Genomic DNA, 13,763 nt, shown 5'->3' on the forward strand with positions numbered 1-13,763 from the left:
AACTTTCTATTCATCAAAAAATCCTGAAAAAAGTATCACCTTTTCCACAAAAATGTTAAGCAGCACCACTGTTTTTAACATTGATAACAATATTACTACTACTACTACTACTACTAATAATAATACATGTTTCTTGAGCACCAAATCAGCATATTAAATTGATTTCTTAAGGATCATGTGACACTGAAGACTGGAGTAATAATGCTGTAAATTTTGAGATCTTTTCCATCACTGGAATAAATTACATTAATAGAATATAATTTTTAATAATATTTAGCAATACTGTTTTAACTGTATTTTTTTTTTTTAAATAAATGTAGCCTTGGTGAGCATAAGAGACTTCTTTTAAAAACATAATAAAAAAAAAATGTTTCCAAACTTTTGACAGGTACTATATATACAGTATATAACTCAATTCGGAAAGCCGCTTCTCAGATAGCGCACGAGTACTGAACTGAGTTCTCTTTCACGTCGTCTTGTTCTTAAATTAACAAATTCACACAAAATGATGTCAAAATGCCTGTCTCCGCAAGTTGCCTCGTTAAGACAGTCGGTTATGTCTTAAGTGAAAGTAAACGGGGATTATGCACGTCAGCGGGGACATGCATAATCCAATTTGTCCTAAACATGGCCAATTTGTCCTAGACATGCTTTATATAAAGGGCTTTAAAATAACTGGTAAGATATAGCACGTAGCCTATAGTAGTGGCTTGCCCCGTCAGATGCTCTGACAGATACATGTGCTGACATAGATACTTGTGCTGTTTAATGCGTTAAGATGTGGTGTTTTCCTCAGTGTATAACTTACATTTTCACAGGTATATTCTACATCTGAAAATGTTAGAAATGCAAATATTTCCATTTTGCTGTCAGAAATAGACGAGCATTCTGCAAGCAAGTCTCCGCTAAACTTCGCATACTGCTGTGAATGAGCGCCAACACGTGCCTATGCGCCAAACAGACGGAGCGCAATAGAATAGGAGCACTAATTCTAACTAGAATATTCATTTTGATAAACTATTTGTTGTTGGGCAATAAATGTGCCATACGAATATGCCATTATAGAATTTTAAACCTACAAGTAAGTGTATTTTCATGATAGCATAATTCGTAAGTGACTATTGCAGTCTTTGCTTTTGTTTTTATTTTAATTTTTTGTGAATTTTTGTTTCAAAGCTAGAGATTTTAACCCCCTTTTTTGCACATTATATATTGCATTGCCTACATTACATTCAATATAAATTAAATTTCTAGATGGTGCAGGTTAAAAGGTCCTTAACTCAATTTGTTAATGATCACAGCGTTATCTACATAGCGCAACTGATTGGTTGCTGTGGCATCAGTGGCCAATGAGCTTGCTGCTCAAATTTCAAATACTTGGCTTTGTTTGCTATTAGTCGTTTGCAGCATGCTTTCAGAAACCCTCCACCTTCCCCAGCTCCACCTCTGCTACAGGGGTTATTTCGTTATGTAATATGTGCACAGCAGCATGTCTGTGAATGTATTGGCTGTACTTGCTCTGTAGCAGCAGCAGCAGCAATAATCAACCGCAGAACCAATGGCAGCGTAGCAGATATTTTCCGCCAAGACCAGATACATTACATTGCCATATCCATTACCATGCCAATCTCACGAGAGTTGTCATGACAGAACTATATTTGTTTTCATAGCCTTCAATATTAACATTGTTTGTTGGACATTACTGGGCAGGATGGGAAATAAAAGATTTTTCTTTTATCCAAACAGATAAATGTAGAAAATACCTAGATATACAGTGCTGGTCAGAATTATTTGCCCCTTGGTAAATGTGATCAAAGATGGCTGTAAAAAATAAATCTGCATTGTTAATCCTTTTGATATTATATTTTAAAAATTTGCAAAAATCGAACCTTTCATTAAAATAAAATAATTGTAAGTTGGGGGAAAATCACATTATGAAATAAATGTGTTTCTCCAAAACACGCTGGGAACAATTATTTGCCCCCTTTCATTAAATATGTTTTCAACCTCCTATTCCCAAGATAACAGCTCTGAGTTTTCTCCTACAATGCCTGATGAGTTTGGAGAACACCTGACAAGAAATCAGAGACCATTCCTCCATACAGAATCTCTCCAGATCCTCCAGATTCCCAGATCCATGTTGGTGCTTCTTCTCTTCAGTTCAGCCCACTCATTTTGTATAGGTTTCAGGTCAGGGACTGGGATGGCCATTGCAGATGCTTGGTTTTGTGCTCAGTGACCCATTTTTGTTTTGATTCATAATGTGATTTTCCCCCAACGTACAATTATTTGATTTTAATGAAAGGTTAGATTTTTGCAATTTTTTAAAATATAATATCAAAAGGATTAACAATTCAGATTTATTTTTTACAGCCATCTTTGATCATATTTATTCTGACCAGCACTGTATACCGTATATCCCCTAACTGTAAGACCTTACTCAAAAACTTAAATCGATGTTTATTTAATTTGTGCTATTGCTTGTAAATTTTTATTAGTTCTTATTGTATTGCTGACTGTTCACTTGTCTTTAATAATGTTTGAACTTATATTAGTCAGGCTAGTAACTTTTTCTGTGGGAATGTAAATTGTGAAATTTATAGTGAAGTTTGTGCAAATTTTAAAATCATGTTTTCTTCCACAGGTTTCAGCATCAAGGCAGTGCCATTCAAAAATGCGATACTGAATGTGAAGGAACTAGGAGGTAATACAAACAAATAGACTAAGATTCATCATCTCCTCTCCAAGTACTGGAGAATAAACTGTTGCCATGCTAATCCAGTAGTCTCAGGGACAGATCTCTTAGTTTAGCCACCTGCACTCTAAGAAGTGGTGCTTACCTCAGTGTCTCCTACCTAGGGGTGTAATGGTTCAAATTGCTCACGGTTTGGTTTGTATCACGGTTGTATCTACTGTCAAATAAAAATTAAGAACATAAGTACAAATAATCTAACTAGAAGCAACAGCACAGATAAATACAATAAAGCAAAGATACACATAAAATATACAGTGCTTTTCAGGTATGTCTAACATTCATTTTCAGGTACAGAAATTTAATATAGTAATCAAATGTAAAATAAAATAACATTGCATATTTAACTGTATAAATGAAAGATTAATCCTTATTAAAGTTACAAGAGCTATTCAATCAAGAGCAGTGAGTGATTTCCTTGTATTTAGATTGATTACCAACACAGACAGCAGGAATATTATTGTGCTGTCCCTTTAAGATATAATGCACAGATCCAAAGTACTGATACTGTTACATATGCATTATTTCTCGACTGTATAAGTTAACTTGAGGCATAACAGACTGTCTGCTTGGATACTCATCAAGACGGGCATGTTGACATAATTTTTGTGTGAATTTGTCCATTCAAGCGCAAGACTTGAAAGAGAACTCAATATTTGCGCGGTGTCTGAGCATGTATGTGCTTCGGATAAGTACATCATCTCACAGTGTGCGCAATTTCTCTTTTGCGTCTTGCTCTCAAATGTTTAAATTGGTAAGACTTAAATGAGTTTAGTTTAAACTGAGATGGCAACGTGTGCGTGCTATGAACACCGGGTGATGACTACATAAATTATTATAGAAGCGCCATCAGATTTGAGGTGAACCGAGGTGCAAATGCGTGCCGAACTGCGTGTGGAAGTTCGATTCAAATTTTTTTTTTTACCGAGAACCGTTACATTACTACTCTTACCTCCCAGTAAAAAAATTATTTTAAAAAACTTAATTCAAGATATATTCTATACAAAAAAGAAGAAAAATGAAATTCCACAAATCTATTTTTAAAATGCATCTTATTAAACTTGTGAACGATTTATCCCTGCATGGTTAATTTAATTTAATTTTTTTGATGTTGTGTTTTATTCAAAATGTAATAACTTGATCTAGTGAAACAACACTTCTTTCTGATGACGTATAGTCTTTTTCCAAGCTTGCATTCATCTGCCTCCATTTTTGAGTGCAACACTCACATCTAAAAATCCAGTCAACAACCAATAGGCAGAAACAAGCCCTGCCCAATATTTACGCTCAAATGTATCATAATATGAAAGAAAAGATCTTTCACTACTTCCATTTCATTGTGATTAATATTTAAAGCAGTTTTGCTCAAATTTCGAACTTGAGTTCATTCATTCATTCATTCATTCATTCATTCATTCATTCATTCATTCATTCATTCATTCATTCATTCATTCATTCATTCATTCATTCATTCATTCATTCATTCAGATTTGAGTGCAGAGAAAAGCGCTGTATAAATGTAATGTAGACAAGACAAATGTGACCAAGACAAATTACAAAGTGTAGAAAATATAAGATATAGAAAATATGTATTTTTGTTTATTATAAATCATTTTTATTATATGCACGATACAAAATATTCTTCTGTCATAATTACGTAGCTGTCTCATCTCCATCGATTTCATAATCTGTTTTATTTTTTTTGAAAGACAAAAAAGAGTTCTGTTTTTTTTTTTTACTAGACAAAAATGCTGAATTAGACATTTCTGTACAATATAGTTAAAGAAGTTGTTTTAGTTTCGGTTTTTCACGCTTGTGAATAGCATAACACATTATTCATGTTAGACATCCATAGACAACTCCATAGAGTTTATCTTTACCTAATATACATTTAATATTTAAATTGTCAATCAAAATCTCAGTCTCCTTCAACCTCTCTATACACGGGTTTCTGTGCAACGTCATCACACAGATGCGCGCGCATCTAAGAGGCAGAAAGCAACAGTCTTTACGGCTATATCCAGCAGAAGCAGAGATGACGCGGAGCTGTTGTGCTGTAAACTAGCTTAAATGCATAGGGTATGTCATGTTTTTATTATTCGCAAACTTAGTTGGACAATTTCATTCTAGTCAACTAACTAACGTTTTACATAATGTTATATTAATATGCAAATGAAACACAAGCAAACAGATCCAACTCTGAAATTGCAGTTTATTATTGAGTCAACAAGAATTTACAAACAATGCGAAATCTACGTTAATTACAATGTTCTTTTACAGAACTCGGCATAACATATAGCGGTCTTGCCTCTTGGATGCGCGCGCATCCGGTATTGTTTGTATACAAGAAACCTGTGTATTTTACACATACGATAACCAATCTGACAGGATGGTTCATTTGGACCGGATACAAGGCCACAGGTACAATTTTGGAAGATGCTTGTTGTTGTAGTAGGACTGCTGAACAGAAAGAGGTCTGTGGAGAGAGAAATAAATCAGAGCCCGACTCTGTTTATGAGAATGTTAGGGGAGCTGCTCTTTGAAGTGATTTATATGTTTTGCGGGACGCGGGGGACATTACAGGTGCACTCTGTATCATGACAAGTGGCCCTACCGATGCAACAGAATCAAGAGCTCACTTAAAGAAAAACAACAGGGATAGAGAACACTGTAAACCATGGGGAGGCCTGACTAAATCTGAAATGCATATGGAGGGCCGTGAAATGAAGCTTCTCCAGTAGGTGAGGTCAGAGCCCACAGGGATGTTTTTAATGGATTGCGGCCTCCAGTGTTCTTTAAGATGAGGCTGATGTATCACCTGGAGCAGGACACATCTGCTCTGACTGAAAGTTTGCAGAGTACCTGAAAGGGAATACAGCTGTTAAAGATGTGTTGTGCATGTGTTTTTATGCTGCCCCATGAACTGCCGTCCTTTGGTCATTGATGCATATAACCTAGTGAGATGTCTCCATTCTTGGTGAAACTATTATTCTTAGGCTGTGCATCTAGATCAGTGGTTCTCAACCTTTTTGAAACTAAGGCCCAAAATATTTCTTCATTTAGATTTTAATATATTTATAAAAATAAAACAATTATTAAGACCGTTATTTGGTCCTTAGTTGGCAGTGCAAGAAGCAGTGCTGAAGAATGACATGAAAATACTGTACCGGATTGTTAAAGAACTGACTTGAACAAGGAGCAACGTTAATGCACCCATCAGTGATAAGAACGAGAAAATGCTGCTGACAAAAGAAGAGCAAGACCAGCGCTGGGTGGAGCATTTCCGAGAGACTTTGAACCAGCCTGCCCTGAGCCAAAAGAGCACTTTTGTTTCTGACCCCAGGGATTTCTCTCCAGAACTGCAATTGAAAACAGACACAATCACAGTTAATGAGGTACAGCAAGCACTAAAAAAATTTTGAAGAGCAGCAATGCAGTAGGTCAAGACCAGATTCCTGTAGAACTTCTAAAAACATGGCGGAACTAGTGTTGGACAGCAACTGACAAGCACACCTGACGAATAAATGTTGGGAAGAAGAAAATGTACCAGATGAGTGGTGCCAAGGCATGATTGTGAAGTTTCTGAAGAACGGAAACATCACTTACCGTAGTAACTGGCGTGGTATCACGCTACTGTCAGTGCCAGGAAAGGCCTTTTGCACTGTCCTGCTAGTAAGGCTCTGAGACACGGTTGATGCTTAAAGGGGACCTATTATGCCCCTTTTCACAAGATGTCAAATAAATCTCTGATGTCCCCAGAGTGTGTATGTGAAGTTTTAGCTTAAAAATACCAAAATATAATTTTTTACAGCATGTTTAAATTGTCACTTTTTGTGGCTCAGAAATGATGGCTAAAAATATACTGATGAGTTTAATAAAGTTTATTGTACATCACACAGAAGATGAAGCGTCAGTTTTACTCCAGAAAATCTCTGTAAGAACGGAGTAAACACAGTATAAGAAGTGTGTAAGTACATAAACGAATTTCGGTAGAGTTGAGGGAGCATTTTCTTTAAAAACAAAATGAATCCACCTCGTCTTCAGCAGCTGGCTCAGATTTCGGGCTATGTGGATTAATACATCCAGCCACACAACATCTATAACGCTTTGGAGACATTCTCGTCAGTGCAGCAATGGCGGATGTGTATAACTCGCTGTGAACTCGATCAGGGTGGTTCTATGTTAAAACGGCAGTGTATGTCTACATTCGTGGGCGGGGCCTGTGGCTGTTGTGATGTCACACCAGCCCCATGGCTGAAAACAGGTCGTTGGGAGACACTGCTTATGATTTATGGGGATTAAAAAAAAAGGAGTGAGTGGATTTTTATCACTATAGGGCACACACTGCCAACACACATTTATGTCCAAACACCATGCAAAAGTGAATTTGGCATAATAGGTCCCCTTTAATTGTGAGAAGATCTTGCAGGATTCCTGCATGGCCGGTCCTGCACAGAACAAATATTGAACTGTGAAACATCATTGAACAGTGTGTTGATTTTCAACATCCTCTCGTTGTTAATGTCATTCACTTCAAGAAAGCATTCGACAGCGTTCACCACTCTGGAAAGTCTTGAACATCTATCATAACTCAAAGTGTTGCTTGCAAACCAACACGGGAACATCTGAGATCTTTTACGTCGTGACGGGTGTCAGGCAAGGGAGCATTTTGTCACCCCTGCTGTTCCTGCTCGCCGTAGACTGTCATGCGGAGCACAACAAGTGGAAATGACTGCTGCATTTCATGGACAGACCCAGACAAAGTTGGCCGATCTGGACTTTTCAGATTATATTGCTCTACTAGCAGAGTCTCGGGTAAAGCTACAGCAAATTATCACTAGGTTACAAAGATTTGCACTTGAGATCGGTCTGCAACATCAAAAACACCCAAGTTTTGCACATGAGCGGGGAAGACGAAGATCTACTTATGCCAATTACAATTGCCAACCAGCTGCTCACTGATATAGACCGGTTTACATACTTGGTGTACAGCGTGATCACACAGGACGGTGACGCAGAGCCGGACGTAAACCAACGCATTGAAAAGGCAGCCAATTTGTTCCAACGGATGCACAACATCTGGATATCACCCAGCATTAGCACGCCACTCAAGATCCACCTCTATCCTCTATTCCTGATGAGCCGGTTTAGATTATGAGAGGCACTTCCGGTTTGGAAAAGTTCTACTGATAAAGACTGAAATCATAATCCTTACATACAATTCTTATCCGTCCGTTTGACTGAATGAGCTGGAAAATTTCCTTCATGTTCGATTTTCAGACGTCAGGAGACTAATGTAACGCTTAGTATTTTAATGTGATATGGTATAACAAGAATATCTATGGCAAGAGCTCTTTTTCATACTGCTACAGTGGAATACAAAGGAAATTAGAGAAAATAATCAAAAGGAAAAAATGCAGTGAAGGAAAAGGACAACCTATGCTGAGCATGTGTGGACTGCTCTCCTGATTAAATTTACGATATATCCCATGAATAATTTACTGGAATGCACTAAGGGTACATTGACACAACAACAATGTACTAAAAACTGAAAGGTTTTCCTTGACGTTTTTCGTGTACAGACGACAATGTTGTCTAAGCGATCCCTGTTCACACGTATCTGCGAAAACGATTAAAACGCTGTATTATACGGTACATGCCTGGCCAGTAGTTGGCGAGATTACTTTGTAAAGAAAAACTACGCACTTATAGACTGAACATGTGACATCACCGTTTTCAAAAAATTTTTTTTTGTAGTTTACACAGAAACAATGGTTCTCATTCACTAATAATTGCCTGTATTTGTAACTTCACACGAAAAATATCCGCCTAGTTCACAACACGTTTATACGCACATGAATTTTTCTTAACATCGTTCGGATGTTAGTGAATTTTGAGTATTCTAAATGAGTGGCTGCGTGCACGAGGTTAGTCATTTGCATAAAACACAGTCAAACTGTCAAATCTCCATATAAGGGCTTTCCACATACACTTTCCTTACAGCCTTTCATCACTGTCATCAAACATGCTGCTGTTTGCAGACGTGCTCTTGCCCTATCCTCGACAAGGCCAAGCGTGCCATTCTCACCAGTTCTCACAAAAAACACCTTTCATACAGACCCAGAAAAATAATATGACTCAAGTAAGAGTAAATAAGTAGTTTGCTGAAAAACTACTCAATTTACAACGTTACTACTATTACATAGTATTATTTTTCTGTTTTTAGTATTCAATCATCTCTGCCCTTTTTGATCCACTTTAAGCAACTGTAGTGACTAAGTGGCTATAGCAAGTCAAAGAACATGATAAATGTCATCTGCTGGTCTAGACTGCACTTGAATTTAAGCAGCAAGAGAGAGGAAATTTGATATACCCTCATAATGTATTTTTGTGGATGTGCAATATATCGGTACTATATCAGTATTTGTTTTAATTAATCATTTTTGGTTGATATTTAATTGTGCATGCTCATTTCCCTTATTTTTTATGTTTAGATTACATTTACTGTCATTTAACACTCATTTTAAGATATTTTTACTAACACTGTTAAATTCAATCTTATGCAAATCTCTAAATGAATATTGATTTGTTGTAGTGCCTAATTTCACTTGTAGCATTTAAAAGTACCGGTGCTGATTTTTTTTTTATTGTGTAGGCTGTGTTTTTTATTTAGGATTTTCTTTTACAGAATTTAGCCATATGAAAATTTTTATATCTACATCACTAGATATTGATACATATAGACCATTTTTTAAGACTTCCCACATTAATTCTGTAGATTTGATTGCATGTAGTTTTTCAAAGTAAACTAGGTGCAGGTGCAGTCTACTGTCCCTCCATTCACCCAGTGTTTCGGAAGGAAACATCCCATTGGACCTGGCACAGACACTTACTTAACCTAAACTACATCTGCAAAGCTAACTTAGTTGTGGAGCGGAAAAGGCAGAGGAGGCTGACTCACTATTATGACTGTGTGTTTCCGCTGCTAAATTGAGTAATGCATTTTTTAACACCCTCCCATGTGTCCGCAAAGCTTACAACTGTCAAGCCCTTCCCTTCTCTCTCAAGAGCCAGGAAAACTATATTCTGACACCATATCTGACTTGCACCAGGCTCTCAAACCCACTCATTATAGTAATCATATAGTATTTCATGTGTTGTGTAATTAATGTACACTACCGTTTGGGGTTTTTACGTTTAAAAAAATATAGATTTTGAAAGAAACCTCTTATGCTCACCAAGGCTACATTTATTTGATAAAAAAATCCAGTAAAAAAGTAATATTGTGAAATATTTTTACATAAAATATATATATGCTAACATAGTAAATGTCTTTACTGTCACTTATGATCAACTCAACTTAATGCTTCCTTTCTGAGTAAAATTACTAATTTCTATTTTTAGACTACTTGGTTTGAAAACCTTGTCTTTTGTGGCAAGACCCTGCAGTCTTTATTTAGCAACTATTATAAAAGTCTCAGCCCTTAGAGTTAAAAAGAAAAAGAAAAATGTAATGACAAGGTAATTGCAATCTCTGTTTGGAGCAGAGGCTAATGCTTGAAAAGATGGAAAAATGTCTCACTCCATATGTTGTGGTGTTAGTGAAACTCCTTTCTTAACTAGTAAATGTATAGTCAGCATTCACAATTAAAATGTAATTATCCAATTTACTTCATCCATAATTCTTTAATTGACCTTTGGTCGTCAAAAAAAAATCAAGTTTTCCCACTTGTGTCAGTATTCATCCCATTAATATTATCACATCGACATGATTTGCAGGCGGCATGAGAATGAACACATCTCTAAAGATTGGTGCAGTATAAACTGTGGAATGACAGGATGGATGAATGTGAATGTGAGCGTTCTGAATGTGAACAGTGAGAATTTGCCATAGTGACATGTCGGCAGTTTGTCACACAGATCGTGGCCTAAAGTCTGTTATCCTGCTGCGGTTAACAAACTGCTTCCCTCATCCGTGTAATAATCCGCCCTGATGGCAAGAGGCAATCCGTGTCGGTTACCCCTTTGACACAAAGGCCAGCGATGCACGGTGTGTGTTAGCAGTATGTCCGTTAGGTGTGAGGCATGACTGGCACAGTGAAGAGGCATCTGTTAATGGAGTCTGTGAATGTGCCCTCTCCAGTGACATTGACGTCAAACGAGATTAGACGTGACTTTATGTGTGATGATAGCCCTTGCTGTGAATGTCAGACAATGTTATTCATTTCCTTACCACTTCATTTTTAGGCACAGACCGAACAGTGTCCTGATTGTTTTTTGTTTTTTTTTACTAAACTCTTAATGTCAATGACTGAATCAGCATGCGTATTTCAGTGTGTGAGTAGTTATTAGAGCCATCTGTGTTATCACCCTTCTTGTACTTGAGTATCTTACAGTCAGGTGACCACTTAGATTTGGAAAGCATGAATTTTCATACCATCTGGATAAAAAGGAAATTGCAGTGCTTTGCATTCTATCTAAATAAAATAATGTTTTGAATGATGTTTTTCTTATTTTATTTTGTTCTACACATTTAGGGAAACAAATCACAGTACAGTGGGGTCCAAAAGTCTGACCACTTTTGAAAATGTTTCTATTTTGCATTTTTATTATGTTTATTTTATTCATATTATAATAAAAAAAACTGCTTGAAACTTTCAGTCATTTCAGTTCTCTTGGATTTTACTCTTGGAGCTAATGTACTTTATGAGTGTTAGTCTTACTAGCTTTTAGCTAAAATGTTAAGCTTAAATGTTATATTGTATAATTTTTGCTGTTCTGCCACTCCTGCCAGCTCTTGTGTTAGTTTTATGAAGTTCTACCAGAAAGACTCGGGAGGCAAAATGACGTAACAAAGCATACATTTATTATCAGCCCAGCAAGCAAGTATTGTGATATAAAGTTCTTTGGCGTAGGCCCCGTCCGTAACTCTCAATCCGATGGTAACGGATTCTGCATTTCCTGCCTGAAGGGCGAAGGCAGGGGCGCAGCCGACCCCCTGGGAGGTATGGGAAGGGACCATCCTGGTGGTGGTGGGGAGGATGGAGGCGAATGTTGGCGTCAGCATCTGCAAACTCAGACATGTGTAAGGACCGATCTTTTATACTACGAGTATTAGAATATGATTGCTTAGATGAGAAAGTAATAAGTGACGTAACAATTGAGTCTTCCAGGCAGAACTTGCGCTAAAGCTTCCATTTCATGGAGTTAATGGAAAACAGGTGCTCTGTAACTGTCATTATTCTCTCTCTCTCTCTCTCTCTCTCTCTCTCTCTCTCTCTCTGTCTGTCTGTCTGTCTGTCTGTCTGTCTGTCTGTCTGTCAGTCAGTCATTAAATAAATACTTGGAGAGGCTGAAGTTTTGAGGAAGATGTTTCAAATTCAGATAAATTTAGATTTGTCGGTTATCTATTTTCTTCTGTTCTGCACATCTGAAGAAGGATGTACCATTTAGAACCCTAAAATGGGTATAAAGGAAATTATCCCAGGTTTTCAATGTAGTCGCAGACGTTTGGACTGCACTGTACTTTTTTTTTAGGATGTCCTGCCAGGGTTGAATTGCTTCTGCCAAACCAAATTAGTCTGTAGTCAGTGGTTTTGTCCATTATTCTTAAATATTGAGTGCTACAACTAGTAGTTTGCAATGGCACATACTGCTGTCAGGGTTTTTTTATGATTACACACTAATGCAACGCTAATGACTAAATGCAATATGTGGCTACTGTTATTCTATTGTTATTTGGTTTCCACAAAATTCCATTAGATAGCAATGGTGATGATGACATGAGGGATGTCGATATGTCTCGCATTTTCAGAGGGAAGGTCACTCTTTCTAAACCAGCTGGACAGCAGATGAAAAGTAGAGTAAAAATAGATTTCTCATTCTCTTAATCATTCTCTGTTTATGAAGAGTAGGCTTTGCTGTCTTATCCTATCCCCCTGCAGAATCATATTGCCAACCATTTCATTGGATGACAATTTTGAATGGGTGCTCCATTTATTTAATTCATTTATGCATCCATTTATTCATGTTAAAATATCGTATAGTGTTAACTGTAAAGAAAAGCTCTTCTGATTAGCTGGAACAAGATATCACAATAACATTTTTGATCCGGCATTGAGGAGGGGGTTGGGACAGCATTTTCAAATGTGATTGGTCAATTGGTTTGCATCACTCGTCCATGTTTTCTATCTTTCCAGTGTTCCAGAGCAGAACAGAAATCTCAGTCAATTTGCACCACTCATAAACACTATTACAGTCTCTGTTGCATGAAACATTGGCTTTCTCTTTTTTTCTCCGCCAACCAAAAAATGTGAACTGACCAAATTTAGTCTGAAACCCAAGTTACTTTATAATAACTTCTTGTTAATAAGATTTAAATGCAATGAAAACATAATTTTGTGAAATATTATTATAATTTAATAGAACTGTTTTCTATTTTAGTATATTTTCAAATGTTATAAGAATTTTACTCATTTATATTTAAAGGTGACATATTATTATGCCCCCTTTCAAAGTAGCTTGTCAAATTTGCCCCTTTTTGGGTGTGAGCAAAAACGTGCCACTTTTGTGTCTGTCCCTTTAAATGCAAATGAGCTGCCGCTCCCCGCCCCATTCAGAAGATGGCCGATCTTTTAAACGAGCTTCAGATACTGCGGCAATAACAAAACACGCAAATAATCGTACTCATCCAAAATCTCAGAAATAACCATTAGCGGAATGCAGCCTTACAGAGTGACTGCACCTGGACGTTTCTGAATGGTTAGTGGATAAATTTAAGTTGTTACATTGATTCATCTCATTGACTTTCATGCACCGTCATGTTGAACTTTTACACAAGACAGTTCCCTGAGGTCTTTATTAGACCGCTCATCTGTGACAGTTTTGGTCAAATAGTGTTCTGTGCTTGTCCGCGCAGCCAAAGACCGAACAATTTGCATGCTTTGCTCGAACATTTGCCATTACGTTAGAACTGGTTACACTGTTGTCGCTTGCGAAAACCAAATGGTGG

General features: G+C 37.1%; 1 protein-coding gene across 4 annotated transcripts in view; it reads left to right on the plus strand.

Annotated features, from left to right (window-relative positions):
• Positions 1 to 13,763, plus strand: part of arl15a (ADP-ribosylation factor-like 15a) — a 150,178-nt gene that overhangs the window by 56,073 nt on the left and 80,342 nt on the right. For 3 of the 4 annotated variants that reach the window (XR_013796921.1, XM_079607572.1, XM_079607574.1), the window contains exon 3: positions 2,645 to 2,704. The exons of the other annotated variant lie outside the window; for it this stretch is intronic. Coding sequence is in view for 2 of the 3 variants with exons in the window: in XM_079607572.1 (XP_079463698.1) it covers positions 2,645 to 2,704 (60 nt within the window). In the remaining variant the exon portion in view is untranslated. The remainder of the gene's footprint in view (positions 1 to 2,644; positions 2,705 to 13,763) is intronic. 4 annotated transcript variants of the gene reach the window in all.

This window comes from Phoxinus phoxinus (assembly GCF_949152265.1).
Source record: "Phoxinus phoxinus genome assembly, chromosome: 3".
Classification (NCBI taxonomy): Eukaryota; Metazoa; Chordata; class Actinopteri; order Cypriniformes; family Leuciscidae; genus Phoxinus; species Phoxinus phoxinus.